The following is a 14,199-nucleotide window of genomic DNA, read 5'->3' on the forward strand; positions in this document are numbered from 1 at the left end:
GCATATTTCAGGAATAGAAATTCCTGAAATATGCCTATTTTTCATAAATTAGGCGCATCAAAGAGGTGAATCGAGATCTTGTCAAATTGAATGTATAGTACTAGTTGTGAAGCACAAAAAATATTTGTTGCAAATTTTTCTTTCGCAAGATGGCGGCTGCGCAGCCTTTTCTTGCAAGATGGCGGCTGCGCTGCCTTTTCTCATTTTGGAAAGGTTCCGTGGCCTATCTCCCGTACTTTTTACCTAGAGCTTTAAACTATTTTTTTCTGATTCCTAATACCAATAGCAAGCGACGTGCGTAGGAATTTCAAAAAACTTTCTTCCAGAAATTGTTGCCTGCATTATTTGCAATCGATTGATGTATAAATATGTATATGTGATCACACTGAATTCAAAGTTATAGGCTGAATAAAGAGTTACGCAGTTATTTGCATATTTTTTAGTTTGGTTGCAGATATTTACAGATTTTTTAGTTTTATTGCAGATATTTACAGATTTTTGAAAATAAAGGCTTTTTGTTACACTGTTTCAAATCTAGGGGAATTGTGGGAAAAACCGACACTGTGGGTAAAACCGACACCCCACAACATTTCCTAGAAATCAAATTTTTATTCATTTCATAATGATACATTTTTATTAGTACGTTTATTTAGAGCATTTGAAGAAAAAATGGATTTATGTTAGTACGCCGAATGTAATAAAAATAAACAAAACATACGACAGCAGCGTTCATACTCGTCTGGATCTTAAATTTCGTTGGTAGATTTTAAGGTTTTAACCGAACAAAAGCTTTTCAAATCACCACATTTTTCACTACCTATTATTATCGGCCTGTCCTATGATCAACTAGGTGCATTGAAGACGAGTTTGAGAAATTCAATATTTTTAATCGCTTTTATAAAAAAATGTGCGCTGTTGGGGTAAAACCGACACCCTATGGTTAGGGTAAAACCGACACGCTGTTAAGATGGTTGTGTATATTTGCGATTCATTTCAAAATACTGGGGATCTTTGTGACACTTCAATTAGCCTATTAGAACACTATAGTATCAACAGAAATGCACTGAAATACTCTTATTGTGTTTATTTCTTGTAAGTCTCTTTAAAAATCGAAAATTGGAATTTTTGCTTATCTGATTCTATCGAAGCTGTTGCTATTTCTGCAAAAAGCTCATCAAACCGAATTTCTAGTGTTCTCTTGGTTTGTCATAGACGAACTTTATCCCAATGAGACAGTGATCTTATGTGTACCCCAATAGATCGTTGATGATCAGAGTCCGAAAAATCAAATCTGAAAAAGATAGTTTTACTAAGAAGTGTGTGTGTCACTTATAAGTGAATGAATCCAATTAGCAGAACGTAGAACGCTTGCAAATCTTCTCTTACGAAATAATATGAAACTGGAGGTTGCAACGATGTGCGCAAGGATTATTTGGAAATACTCATCAATAAATAATCCTATAGCATAAAATACTCTTATTTATAGTACTACGCTTTCGAACTTTCTTCCCCTCACTACATGATGAAGCAATAAAAAGCACATATTAGCATCATACATACTCACACTTAATTATTCACGCATATATCTCATGTTTAATAAACATAAAGATTTTAATAAAGTGGAGAGAAAATAAATTAAAGGGGGTGTCGATCTTACCCCTATAGGGTGTCGGTTTTACCCGCAGTGCCTACAAAAACTCACTTTGTTTTCCAAGTTTTACAACCAATAATTTTTAATGAAATTAATTTTTTGAAGCGCTGAAAAAATTTAGTCTTGTTAAGAATTTTCTGAAGAAGAATTCTGCATAAAAACTATAATTTTATTGGTTTGGTGGCAACTTAGAAAAATGTTTAAGCTTAAGGTGTCGGTTTTAACCATAACTCCCCTACTTTAGGTTTTTCCCCAAAAGGTATTTCTCGTTACTTATCTTGGGCTATAAATGCACATTTTTCATTTAATTTAACACATCATCAATGAGTCATTTTTGGTCAAGAATAGTTTTCCTGGCATTTTTTGTTCTTCCCAGACTTTTAAAATTGTTATTGCAGACATTTGGAAAAAGGATCTGGCATCTCTGTAATTTAATTACGAATAGCGAGCCATTTTTTTATGTGGCGGCGTTGCCGAATCACTCGGAAGTAATTTTGTATTCGTCCAATAGTTTTCAATATTTTGCAGTGACATCGAAATCGAAGTTAATCATTCAGTAGGTCTTTTCTCCTGTTGTTTTATGTGTTAGGGTGCTTACAGAGTGGCCGCGAGAAGCTGAGCAGGGGCTGGCTCTGACATTAAAATGCGAGATGCGAGAAACCTGCTTGCAGCATATCAAATGGAACCTGTCAGAGTAAAAGCAGGCAGTCGGCGCCGATCCGCTCAGCTTTCACTCTGACATCATCCCTTTGGTTTGCAGCAAGCAGGTTTCTCGCATCTCGCATTCTAATGTCAGCATTAGCGCCAGCTCAGCTTCTCACCGCCACTCTGTAAGCACCCTTAGTGGGCAAAAAAATCGTGAGAATAGTGTAATTTGACGTAGTGATTTTATCATCACATACTAATGTATTTGCGCGAATCAAGCCACCAAAAAATACGCCCACTTAGCATCCATAGCGCCATCTGTACTTGGCTAGTTGATGCAACGATTTTACTGATTGTGGAGACTGTGGACATTGTGATTGAGATTGTGAACACTGATGGAGGAGAATTCTTAGCAGAAATGCCATCAATTAACAAATTCAGAAAGCAACACGCTGGTAAGATCGTTTTGTGTTCTACTTCAATGTTTATATATTTTCCCTTATTGTAAATACGTGCCAGAATCAAAAATATTATTTTTCATTCTGGAAGTACAAATATATTGCACATATCCAATTGATATGTATTCGCGCGGGACTTATTGTATATGTAGACGGCCTCAGAATGTACGTCTGTGAACAGGCATTCGTGAAATGGGTCGTTGGATGCCTTTCATCTCCAGGGCTAAACATGTGGACATCTATGGATAATACAAAATTTATTAATAATTAGATGCAGACAAGTTTCATCCATAAAAGCAATGCCGGGCTGATGGATTGTATAAACACGCACACACATACACAAATGGCTCATTTTTTTCTCGGCGGCATGTTGTTAGGTCCTAAAAGTAGTATAAGGTGGCATTTTTTCGAACGAAGAGGCGGAGAACACTTTTTTATTTCATTTTTTTTAAATTAATTTAAAATTTATAATTAGGTCGCTGATAGTATTTTTTTTTGTTTTAAATAAACGGGCTAAAAACATCAAATGACAATATTTTGGTCAAATTGTTTTTTTTTTCTTAAAACCCATCTCGACTTGGTTTTTCAATGCCAAATATCGTAAACCGGAGTTAAGACACATCACATTTTTTAATGTTTAATATTTTTAAACCATGTACTCGTGTATGAAGAACAAGATTGGATGGCTTTACCTGAAATTATCCGCTTATTACTATTTTTCCAAAAATGATTTCCATTTGAAGTCCGATTTCGTATTCCGGGATGACTTTGATAACCAGCATTTTCACCCACATAATGTTCTTGATTTCATTGTTTTTCATTCAAAGGTATATTTAAACTAATTCTAGAAAGATACTCATTGTTAAATAGATGCTAATTTGTATTGTGCGAAATATTTCAATATACCGTAAAATTCGAATTGCCGCAATCCGTATAAATCGAGTTCAACTAGAATTAAAGAATCTGAAAACTTTTAGCTGCTAAATGTGTTTTTTGCTTGGTTTATTAATTAACAAAGAGTTTCATACATTTTAATACGTTGGAGTATTGAATATAAAAAATATTGCGAATTTTACCTTAACCCTAGAACGTTACACTCGTGTTTTCCACCCTAGAACATTGTCTTGGGGTACAAACGTACCCCACGCGTTTGATTGCAATTTTCGCAGGTAAAAATGCAAGCAAAAGAAATGTATAATACATCATTTTCTTCGTTTTTTAATTGCGAAAACAACTGTGTAAGTAAAAGTACGGTAATAAATACCGAATCAATGATACATAAATTGGTTTGAACAAAAAAATCGCTGTTTTGACTTTTTTCGCAAAAATTGCTATAACTTTCCGAATGTTCAACCGATTTGAAAAAAAATTATTCTAAAAGTTGAAAAAATAGTCTAGAAACGGTATTAAATGGAATTTCAATATATTTGAAAAAAGTGTAATTATTTGGAAGAATGAATGTTTATCGGGTTTTGGAAATACCACAAAATGGGGTGGAAATTGAATTTAAAAAAATTAAAGGGTTGTGTACAGGACACGACCACAGTGACATTAAAAATGTAGCTTTTTTCAAGAGCGTGCAAATGAATTTTATCTATCACGCATATCGACTCACGTTCTTTCTCACTCGCCTATTTTCATATGTTACAATTTGTTATATACCCTCCCCATTAAAACATAATTTATTGAAGGTCATTTAACGGTAACCTATTATTACAATCAAGTATCTCACTAGGTGATTGGCATTATTTGGCTGATCCATCTAGTAAAAAAAGACTGGTCTGTCCAGAAAATATATTCAAAAGAAAACTTCCATATTGAGAACTGTGATGAGGAAGCTCACGCCCGCCAACGGAAATATACAGATTCTCCATGAAATATGAAATTTCATTTTCCATTTAAATTTTCAATTATGTACTAATGAACTTAAGTAAACAATCTTAAAGTTAAGTATTTCTTGATCGATTGGTGGTTGAACAAATGAAATTATTTGATAAATTACATTGTTATGCAACGTTCGCATCACCGGTTAAAACGGGTTTTTATGCTATCTTGGTGACATTTTTCTTGTTGCTAATTATTAAAACGTGTTATAACTCTGTAGTGTAAACATTGTATTATTAAACCAATTCTGCAGCGTTTTATGCTATATAGGTGTTTTATGTGGTAATAGGACTGACATAATTATATCTTCAGCACAGCGGTTTGTTTCATAATTTAAAACAGATTTATTTTAAAATTAAAATTGGTATACCTAACCGTTCTATTTGTTGTATACTTTGAAACGCAATTAGAACTGTGTTTTAAATTCATATGGCAGGACAAATACTCTTAAGACATGGCTTGAATTTTAATCGAAAAAGAACACCCGCTTATACTGCTGCTGGGACGGTAAGTTCTGTTTCAAAATTTTCCGTTTTGTACAGTACGAAACAAAAGTGTTTGAAATTATGAAACAAAAAGTTCTGCTAGGAATGTGATTGTTTCCGATGCAATTACAAGTTTTTTTTACGCGGGGGATACAGGCCGCACAAAATGAAAACCGCGTAAATTTAAAAAAAAATGCGGAAATGAAAAGCGCGTAAATTTCAAAATCCGCGTAAAAAAATACCGCGCAAGAAAAACCGCGTAAAAAAAACCTGAGTGTACTCTCCTATATAAAATATTACGCTGCTAAACAGTGCACAAAACACATATAACCGAAATATATATCACATATAACCGAAATATGAAACATATGAAGGCCAATAGGCTCTTTACCCTACGCAGCTACAAAGCGCCGTAAACATGGATTAACAAGTTATAACGCACACTCATGCATAAAAATAAATATTTTTTTCAACGCAACAGTCTCAAGCAGCACACATTCTGCCGTATTGAATTAAATCCAAACCAGAATGATTTGCAAAGTGGGGACCCACCCACTTTGCAAATCATTCTGTGACACCGTGCTGGTACCCGAAAAATCCGCACACGGCCACCGCTGCCGAAAATGCATAGCGTTTACCGCTTAGCGTCCAAACGCTGCAGCCATGATCTTACCCGTTCGACATCAGAACAAAAACTGATTCAAACGTGTACGCGTCACCTCTATTTATAAACTAACCGTATATGGTTTAGTCACTTAGGTGCGAGTGTGTGCAAATGCCAACGTTGCTGAAAATCGATAGCGCTTATTGCATCGCCCGGAGATGATGTTGCTCGTATGGGATAGGGGAAGATGGGGTAAAACGCACCCCCGGGGCAAAATGCACCTCTTGATTTTATCGAAAACAGCTGAAAGTTTCTAGAAAACGGTAACACCAGTCGGAAGTCCGCCATAGTAAACATACACTGTCAAAGTTTGATAATTGTAGATCAATAGCAGCTCGAGAAATAAACAAAAAACAATAACGTGCTCTTCTCATGTAATTATTGTGGTTCGCGCAACAAGGATTTTCAGCTCTTATAAATGCTGTTTTACTATTATATTAGAGCATTCCAGTTCTATTTATACCGTTGTTCATTATTCTGTCACACTACATATGAAAAATCTACTAAATAATTCACTTTTTGCTAAATTTATATCTCTGCTCCATCGGGGGCAAAATGCCTTCTTTTCTGATTTTGCTGGTTTTTAATCGAAAACAGAAAAATCGTTCTGAAGACCTACCAATTGTATAACCTAAGGCTATTTAATGGCACACTTTTGTGAAATCTCGTTAGAAAACAAAACTACTTGCTTGTTCGCCGAGCATTATGCCCCGTTGTTGCGGTGCATTCTACCCCGTTGTTGTAGTGCATTATGCCCCGTTGTTGTGGTGCATTTTGCCCCCGCACAGGTGCGTTTTGCCCCGCTTATTTTTCGAAAGGTGATTTTAAATGATTTTGAAAAATTGAATTATTTTCATGCTTTTGAATATTTTGCAAAGCGTTTTGATTTTGATTACAGAGGAAAATGTTGGCTACATGATATCATTAATTAAATTCTCCCAATTGATGTTCTATAGCTTAGTTATGATCATATTTCCTTAGGGGGTGCGTTTTACCTCATCTTCCCCTATTAGCAACAACTGATTTAAACGGACATGCGTCGCTTCTATTTCTGACTTTTCGTGTGTGATTGAGCGACTAAGGTGCCCTCTAATGACGGCTGTGTCTGAGAAATCTGCCTCACGAATGGTTCCCGTTTTTCGTGAACTTTTTAATTTTATCAATTTCCAAAAGTCTACTTTTTTGGGGAGATATTAAATTATTACCAATATTTAAATTAGGTGTTTCTGAATCGGTTGGTGTATGATTAAAATCCATCTAGTAATATCGGAGTTATAGGGGTGCAAACCTTACATAGTTTCGTTACATGGGAGATAGTTTAGATTTTAGAATGACACCTAACCCCAGATAGTGGAGTAAGACATTTTTAATGTCAAAATATATTTCTGACCAGTAATACATTGGTAACACGCAACGGTACTGTTACAGCAGTTACTGTGCGCATATTATACTTGCGAGCCATTGATTTGAAAAACTATAAACAATAAACAATAAAACAATAAAAATCAGCAAAAATGAGAAAAATTGTTTCCACTACAAAATTAAATTAAATTTTTTGAATAAATGATTAAAAACGATTTTATAATACTAATTGTTACTACCGTAGATAAACAACCACTATTTGAACTGGTATTGTCACGAGTCACATTTCCACTGACAGCACGAAACCTGAAGAAACGCTAATGACAACCGTACATTGCGGTACAAATGTACCCCACGCCAACTTTGACACCTGCTTCCACGAAGGCTATAAGCAAAATGGCTATACGACATTTTCCTACTCTTACTAGGAACTCTTAATTGAATTATGGTTGGGGTCCCACGCTGGTAAATGCCGAATTCTCGTCTTCGCACGGCTCCAAAGAAGGCGTGGGGTACATTTGTACCCCAGTGCAACGTTCTAGGGTTAAAGTGATTTGAAATAATTACGAACTAGTTTCACAAAAAAATGCTTTTAAAATAAACAAATTTGTTAAAAATCATTTTGGCACATCCTGCTTTAAAAGGAAAATAAAAATTCGCTTCGAATTTATTGCTCTTCATAAAATCTAAGTATTATTTGTGTATAGACACTTTACGAAGTTATAAGTTTGGAGTAAAACTCATTTCAAATTTGAATGATTCGGTAGACTATTTTGGCTAAACAAGTAATCTACGAAAAAAGTTTTGAGTGCTCAAAGTCACTCCGGTTTAGGGTACTAACAAAAAATGGATCTACCATCGAAATTACGACATTTTTTCTGAATCGATTGGTGATTAAGTATCGGAAATCCATCGACAGTTAACATCGCTACCGTCGTTTAAAATTATGCCATATTTCTTGACGCGGGTCGCATTTCAAATTTTAATTTAATTTTTACCTCATATAGTCGAGTTAAGGTAAAACTCAAAAAAATCGAAAAAAAATTTTTTTATATATATTCTAAAAGTACATACTTTTGGAAAAATCTGTGCGAAATTCCATCGAGATCGGAGCACAACCGTTTACAGCGCGCCGGTTCTTCCACGAATGAAGTTAACACAAAATCTTAAACGCAATTATCTCGGTATGAAGTTTTTTTAGAAGTACCGTTGCCATGAACGTGATATCTCAAAAACTATTCATCCGATTTTAATTTTTTTTAATTTACATTCTCGTGTAGTTTCTTTTTCATCCAAAAATTTTAGTTTCTTTGTAATGAATTTTTGTTTAAAATTTTGAACACCACAAAACACAACTTTTTGTTTAACATATTTTTTGCAGGATTTTTTTTTGAAGCTCGGTCCTTTCAAGTACATCACAATACATTTTCCTTCAATAAGCTTTTTACTTTTTTTTTTAGAGGAGCTGGAAACACTGGTGGTCATGAAGACGTGTTGCATTTCATGGTGACAAAATTGGATTATAATTCTGTGAATATTAATGAATAAGTGCTTGAATAGTGATTATTATTGCGATGTATAGTGATAGGCTTTGTGTAAGGTGCAATATAAATCGAAATGGAAACATATGAAGAAGAAACAATGAAAATCAAATTTTCATATTGGGACCATTCATAAATTACGTAACGCAAAAATTGCCCAAAATTGACCCCCCCTCCCCCTATGTAACAAAGTGTCACAAATTTTTCCATCCCCCCTCCCCTGTTACGTAACAAATTCCAAGAAAAAAAAAATTTTCTTCGATGAAAACATGTTACGTAACGATCTAGTTAACACCCCCTCCCCCCTATGTCACAACTTGTCACAACTTGTCGTACCCCCTCCCCCCCTAAAAGCGTTACGTAATTTATGAATTTTTTGTTGCAAGGGTTTTGTACAGCATTGTATGATGACGTCATCAAGGGAACGTTACGGTTCAGACAGTTTGTTTATAGGGTGTTGGAGTTTAGAAATAATTCGCGCCCAGCACTGGGTGGAAACAAAAATTTCTGCGCTATGTGCACAGAATCCCTGAAATGTTAGCGCAGTTAAAAATTTTATGCAAAGCTCCATATCAGGCTTTTTTAGTTTTATTAGCAGTTATACAACAAACACTACATATACTTGCTCATCACTGGCCGCTCGCGTGGTGTTAGTGAATTATACACTTGTTAGAGTTGTTAAATATGGTAGCGTTTCTCACTAACACACGTTGTGTGTGCCCCAATAGTTGGATAGTGCTGAGTTGACGCTGGTTTTGTGTCACATTTTGGAAGTCTTCTCTTCGTTTTGACGCGGAGGTGAGCCTTTGAAATGCACAGCAATTTTTGTGGGCACGGTGGGTGTACAGACACTTTATGCATAGACTTGCGAAGTGTCAGAAAATGCAGCCAAACGGACTCAGAAACTGCAGCCAAATGAACATGGTGGTATTGTGAGGGGAAGTGAATAGGGAAGCCCGTGCAAAGCTTATTGGATCTTCCTTGGTTGCTAGTTTTGCTGTTTTTGTCAACGCGGGTTTGTATAAAGTGTCTGTAGGTAGGAGTCGTTTTGTGTTGGCTTGCTGGTCGACTTTGTCGGCGTGCAAATACTGTATCGATCAACCGATGTGATTGTGTGTGCCAGTGAGTGAATATATGAAGTGAGTTGTTGTCACCTTTTGTAGATATCATGTTGGATTTCGGCAAGCTATTTTTATACCAATTGAGTTCTTGTTACCCGGTCTCACGAACACTTCTGCGGCTTCCTGGTTGGAAACAGTCCCATTTGATTTTGCCGTCTTTGTTTATTGTTTTCCGCCAGCTGGTGATGTGGTGTTTGTGCCATGTGACGTGTACGTGCATGATCTGTAGAAAAGACTATTAGACTGTTTTTCTCTAGCAGTGGTGGGGATTTGAGTAAAATCGTATCTGTTTTTTTTAAATGCACCAAGTCGATGTTGTCAAACATCGATTTTTTTTAAATACACAAAGTCGATTTTGTCAGGCATCGAACTGCTAAGGATCGGAAAAAGACAGTCGATTTTTTGAGGAGGGGATCGATTTTGAAATGATCGCAAGGCCATTGCCCATTCTTACTCCATGGCGAGGACAAGCGAAAGTATTGATGGTGAATTATAAACTTATGGATGGTGCAAGTGGAGGCATCCAGGGTTGATCCATGATGAGACAAGGTTAGTGGCTGTAATAGGCAAGAGGAATAGGAACGAATACAGCGCTTTATCCCAGATTTCTTATTGTTCCTTCCATGTATGACATAAGCAGGGGCACTTGGCGTGAACACTGGTTCAAATAGTGATTGGATATGAGGGTGAGTTTCGGACGAGCTGGAGTGGAGGGCAATAAAATTGCCTTATCGTTATTTGATGGATGGGTCTTCCTCTGTTGATTCTATTGTGAACCTGCATTGTTGTATTTGAGTAATCCATTAATTCATTCAATCTTGTGTCTCATTCGTGTCTATAGTTCCAGGTGTTAGCATAAGAAACAATGCGCGCGTGTCGTCGGTTGTGTGTCCGCTATACAACAACGGTTTTAGGTACTTAGGTAATGCTTAAATTATACCGTTTAAACTACACTTCCGTTATTAATACAACGCCCGCAAATACAAGTTGCATATGAATCGATATCTTATTCTATCGTTTGTGGAAAAAAATAATGCATTGTTGTCATTTCATTGCCTATAATAGTTCCAAAGTGTATACATGATCAATATTACATGTATTACAGAATCTGCAATTACAAAGGTATTAGCTCAACTTTTCGTGAAATGTCTCGAAATTGTGAAGGTAATCGCGTCGTAATTCGTCGAAATAAAGGTACAGGGAATAATAAAACTGTTTAATGTTTGGACAATATCTGATTCAATTCAACATTAGTAACACTCCCGACAGCCGGCTGTCCGGAGTTGAAGTTACTTTTTTACAAATTGAGAATTCAAGAAGTAATTCTACAAACGATAAATCCATAAATTCTCGGCTGCCGGCAGCCCAGAGCAATAAGCACATGATAAAACTTATGAAAGTTGCATAGATCGTATCACTTATCAAGGTGAATCCAGATTGGTGTAACTTATACCCCATCCCACTAACAAAAACTCCTTCCCGTGGCAAACGTGGAGATGCAGAGGTATACACGGTCTCCATAACAACGTTTGTCACACTAACATTCCTTTCCTTCCCCGATGACTGTAAGGACGTGGCCGGCGCCGTTATTGGCATTTCAAAACATAGAATTCTCGAAACGTGCACATTGAGAATGGATAGCTACTCCCAGGCGCCATTCGTTGATTCTCTGTGCACTTTCGCTTATTCTGGTCAATCACGGAGTAGCAACTACGAATTGTACGGTCATCATGCTCATGCTCATGCTCAATAAGCTTTTTACTTTTTTTATTTCAGTTGAGCTATTCGGCTTGAAGAGCGTTCACTGTAAGCCTCTGCTAAAAACATACTTCGAGGGATGGGCCATAACTCTGACAACCTTGATTTTTTTTTAAATTAAGCTTGTTTTTTTCTATCTTCGAAAATACTACCAACGAACTGTCTTTCACTTTTTCAAATATTATAGCATAACATTATCGAATTTATTGTAAAAAGCATCAGCCCATTAATTTGTCAAGATTTTCGTTCCATCAAAAAAATTTTAAGCAATTAATAAGAGTAAATTCAAGAAATGTAGCAAAATAACCAACACGATCGTTTCTGAAAATTTACGAGCCTCTCCTTATAGTTACTCCACGACCAAAGCGTTTAGAATATGTTCAACTAGAGGAGCCATAGCAATTCAAAGGAAATGATCAATTTCTAAATAGAACAGACTTTATATAAAAATGCCTTTCCTTCTATGAAAAGGTATATTTACTTTCTGCTGTATCCCCAGGATCCAGGGATTTCCCGAGAAATGATTTTTCGAATGATTATGATCTACCACAAGCAAATTTAATTTGTTTATCGCTATAAATTATCCCGCAACTTTTTGAAAACAAATCAAAAGTAAAACATCTCATACATAACTCAGTTTCATCGCCAATCAAATCTCCAACAAACTCTCGCCATTCTATAGACGCAAATATGAAACATGTGTGCAAATAGGCTCATTACCATAAGTACCTACAAACCGTCAAAAACATGGATTGACGCAACGCATACACGAGCATGAAATAAATATTTTTTTCAAACGCAAACTCACACAGCACACACACGACGCACCCTGCAGTATTGAACTCAATCCAAATCATTCTGTGACACCGTGCTGGTACCCGAACTGTACTGTATACGATTCCACCGCTGTCGAAAATCCATACGTTTTCCGCTTACGTAGTGTCCAGAAGCTATAACCATAATGTTATTCGTTTGGCATAAGAACCAAAAACTGATTCAAACAGGCACACGGCACCTCTATTTATAACTTTTCGCGTTTGATTGAGCTTTTTAGGTGCTTCATATTGACAGCTCTGTCTGAAAAAGCTGCCTCGTTGATAGAAATTTTTCCTTTCTTCGTGAACTTTTCAATAGATTACTTTTATTTCACAGATCTTGAATTATTACCAATATTTAAGTTAGGCGTTTCTGAATCGGTTGTAAATCTTATAAATCTTATCATATACTTGATAGACTTGTCATCACTCAACAGAAAACTCCAAACATGTATTGAACGCAAAATTCACTCGGTGATCAACCTTAACGTTTTGGGATCTAGGAATTATCAGCGTATTCCTTACAGCAAGTTTTGTGTGCGTTCATTTACAGCCTTATAAGGAGTTTCATATAATTTCACGTTGGATTCAGTACTGTTCAACAGAGATTCCAAATAATAATTTCTCCGCAAAAAATGAAAGATTGTTCTTACCTTCAATTTTTCTATTTTTATATCCATTATTGTAGTAACCGGTCGGCACGTTATCGTTTGTTCAATAACTTTTCATTATGATTACCAGCTACAATTTTATCAAAACAAGTTTGTCATCGCAATTTAATACACTCAGCAAATATGTAACTTGCCACAAAACTATTTTCTACTCTCGTGTATCCAAGCATTTTGTATTTCTATACAATTCAGTAGCAAAAAATCATTCAAATATGCCAACGAAACCACTTCCAACTAACGTGCAGTATTTCTTCCGAGCAACTCCGTCGGCCATCCGACTTCACCAGGATCCGTCCGGTTTTGTTTCTCGCACCCACCACCCGCCGCAAAACGATCACGATCGCGATATCACGCTACTCCTCAGCCACCAAAATACCATCGTCTCGCGATGCACGCAACTCGCAACACCTGATCCAATCCGATCACATCGATTCGAATGACTAAACTGGCAAATCTCACACACTCTCTCCCGCCCGATTCCATCGATCTCTCACCACACTCACGGCAAGATGCTGTGCGATCTTATCTGTGTTCCCCGATGCCGGCCACTGTGCGTAACCACGGACAGGCATCCATCCCATTCATGAACGGTAAACTTTGCGGGGACCTTTCATTTTGAATCGACACACTACAACTCTTCGGCACGGCGGCTGCTCAGAGCGTAAACGGTGGAGAGAATTAGATAAAGAGCGAAACATGTACTGCGCTGCAGCTAGAGCTTTTGCGAGAACTAAATTCAGCCGCTCTCACGAGAAAGTATACATAAGCGACCATATGTAAAGCGAAAGAGTAGCATAAAACGAAATCCATACCCTTTAGAGATGGGCGTGGTTTATGATTCCTCCTCGCTCAATACAATCACTACATATAGGGGTTTCGGGGTTTCAGTGATTCTCTTCCTTATTTTCTAGCTGTAGCACAAGTTCACCTAAAAATATTTAAGTATTTATTATCTGCACTGAGGGATGGAAACGATGTCTCAATTTGATACGAGCTCCGGGTGAAAATTCTGTTGCCCCAGCGTATTGTCGGCCTCGGCGAGTGTACATTTTAACGCTCCCCACCCATCCAATTCCAACACCGCTGGTAGGCTTCATTTTTTGCGGTTGTCGAGCGAAAGTTTGCCATTTTATTGAGAGCAATT

General features: G+C 36.7%; 1 protein-coding gene across 1 annotated transcript in view; it reads right to left on the minus strand.

Moving 5' to 3' along the window:
• LOC131693406 (LIM/homeobox protein Awh-like) overlaps window positions 1-13,633 on the minus strand; it is a 161,383-nt gene extending 147,750 nt beyond the window's left edge. Inside the window, exon 1 of the mRNA XM_058981184.1 lies at window positions 13,038-13,633. Within this exon, the coding sequence (XP_058837167.1) occupies window positions 13,038-13,064 (27 nt within the window). The 5' untranslated portion in view covers window positions 13,065-13,633. The remainder of the gene's footprint in view (window positions 1-13,037) is intronic.
• Between the last annotated feature and the right edge of the window lie 566 nt (window positions 13,634-14,199).

Source organism: Topomyia yanbarensis, chromosome 3 (assembly GCF_030247195.1).
Source record: "Topomyia yanbarensis strain Yona2022 chromosome 3, ASM3024719v1, whole genome shotgun sequence".
Lineage (NCBI taxonomy): Eukaryota > Metazoa > Arthropoda > Insecta > Diptera > Culicidae > Topomyia > Topomyia yanbarensis.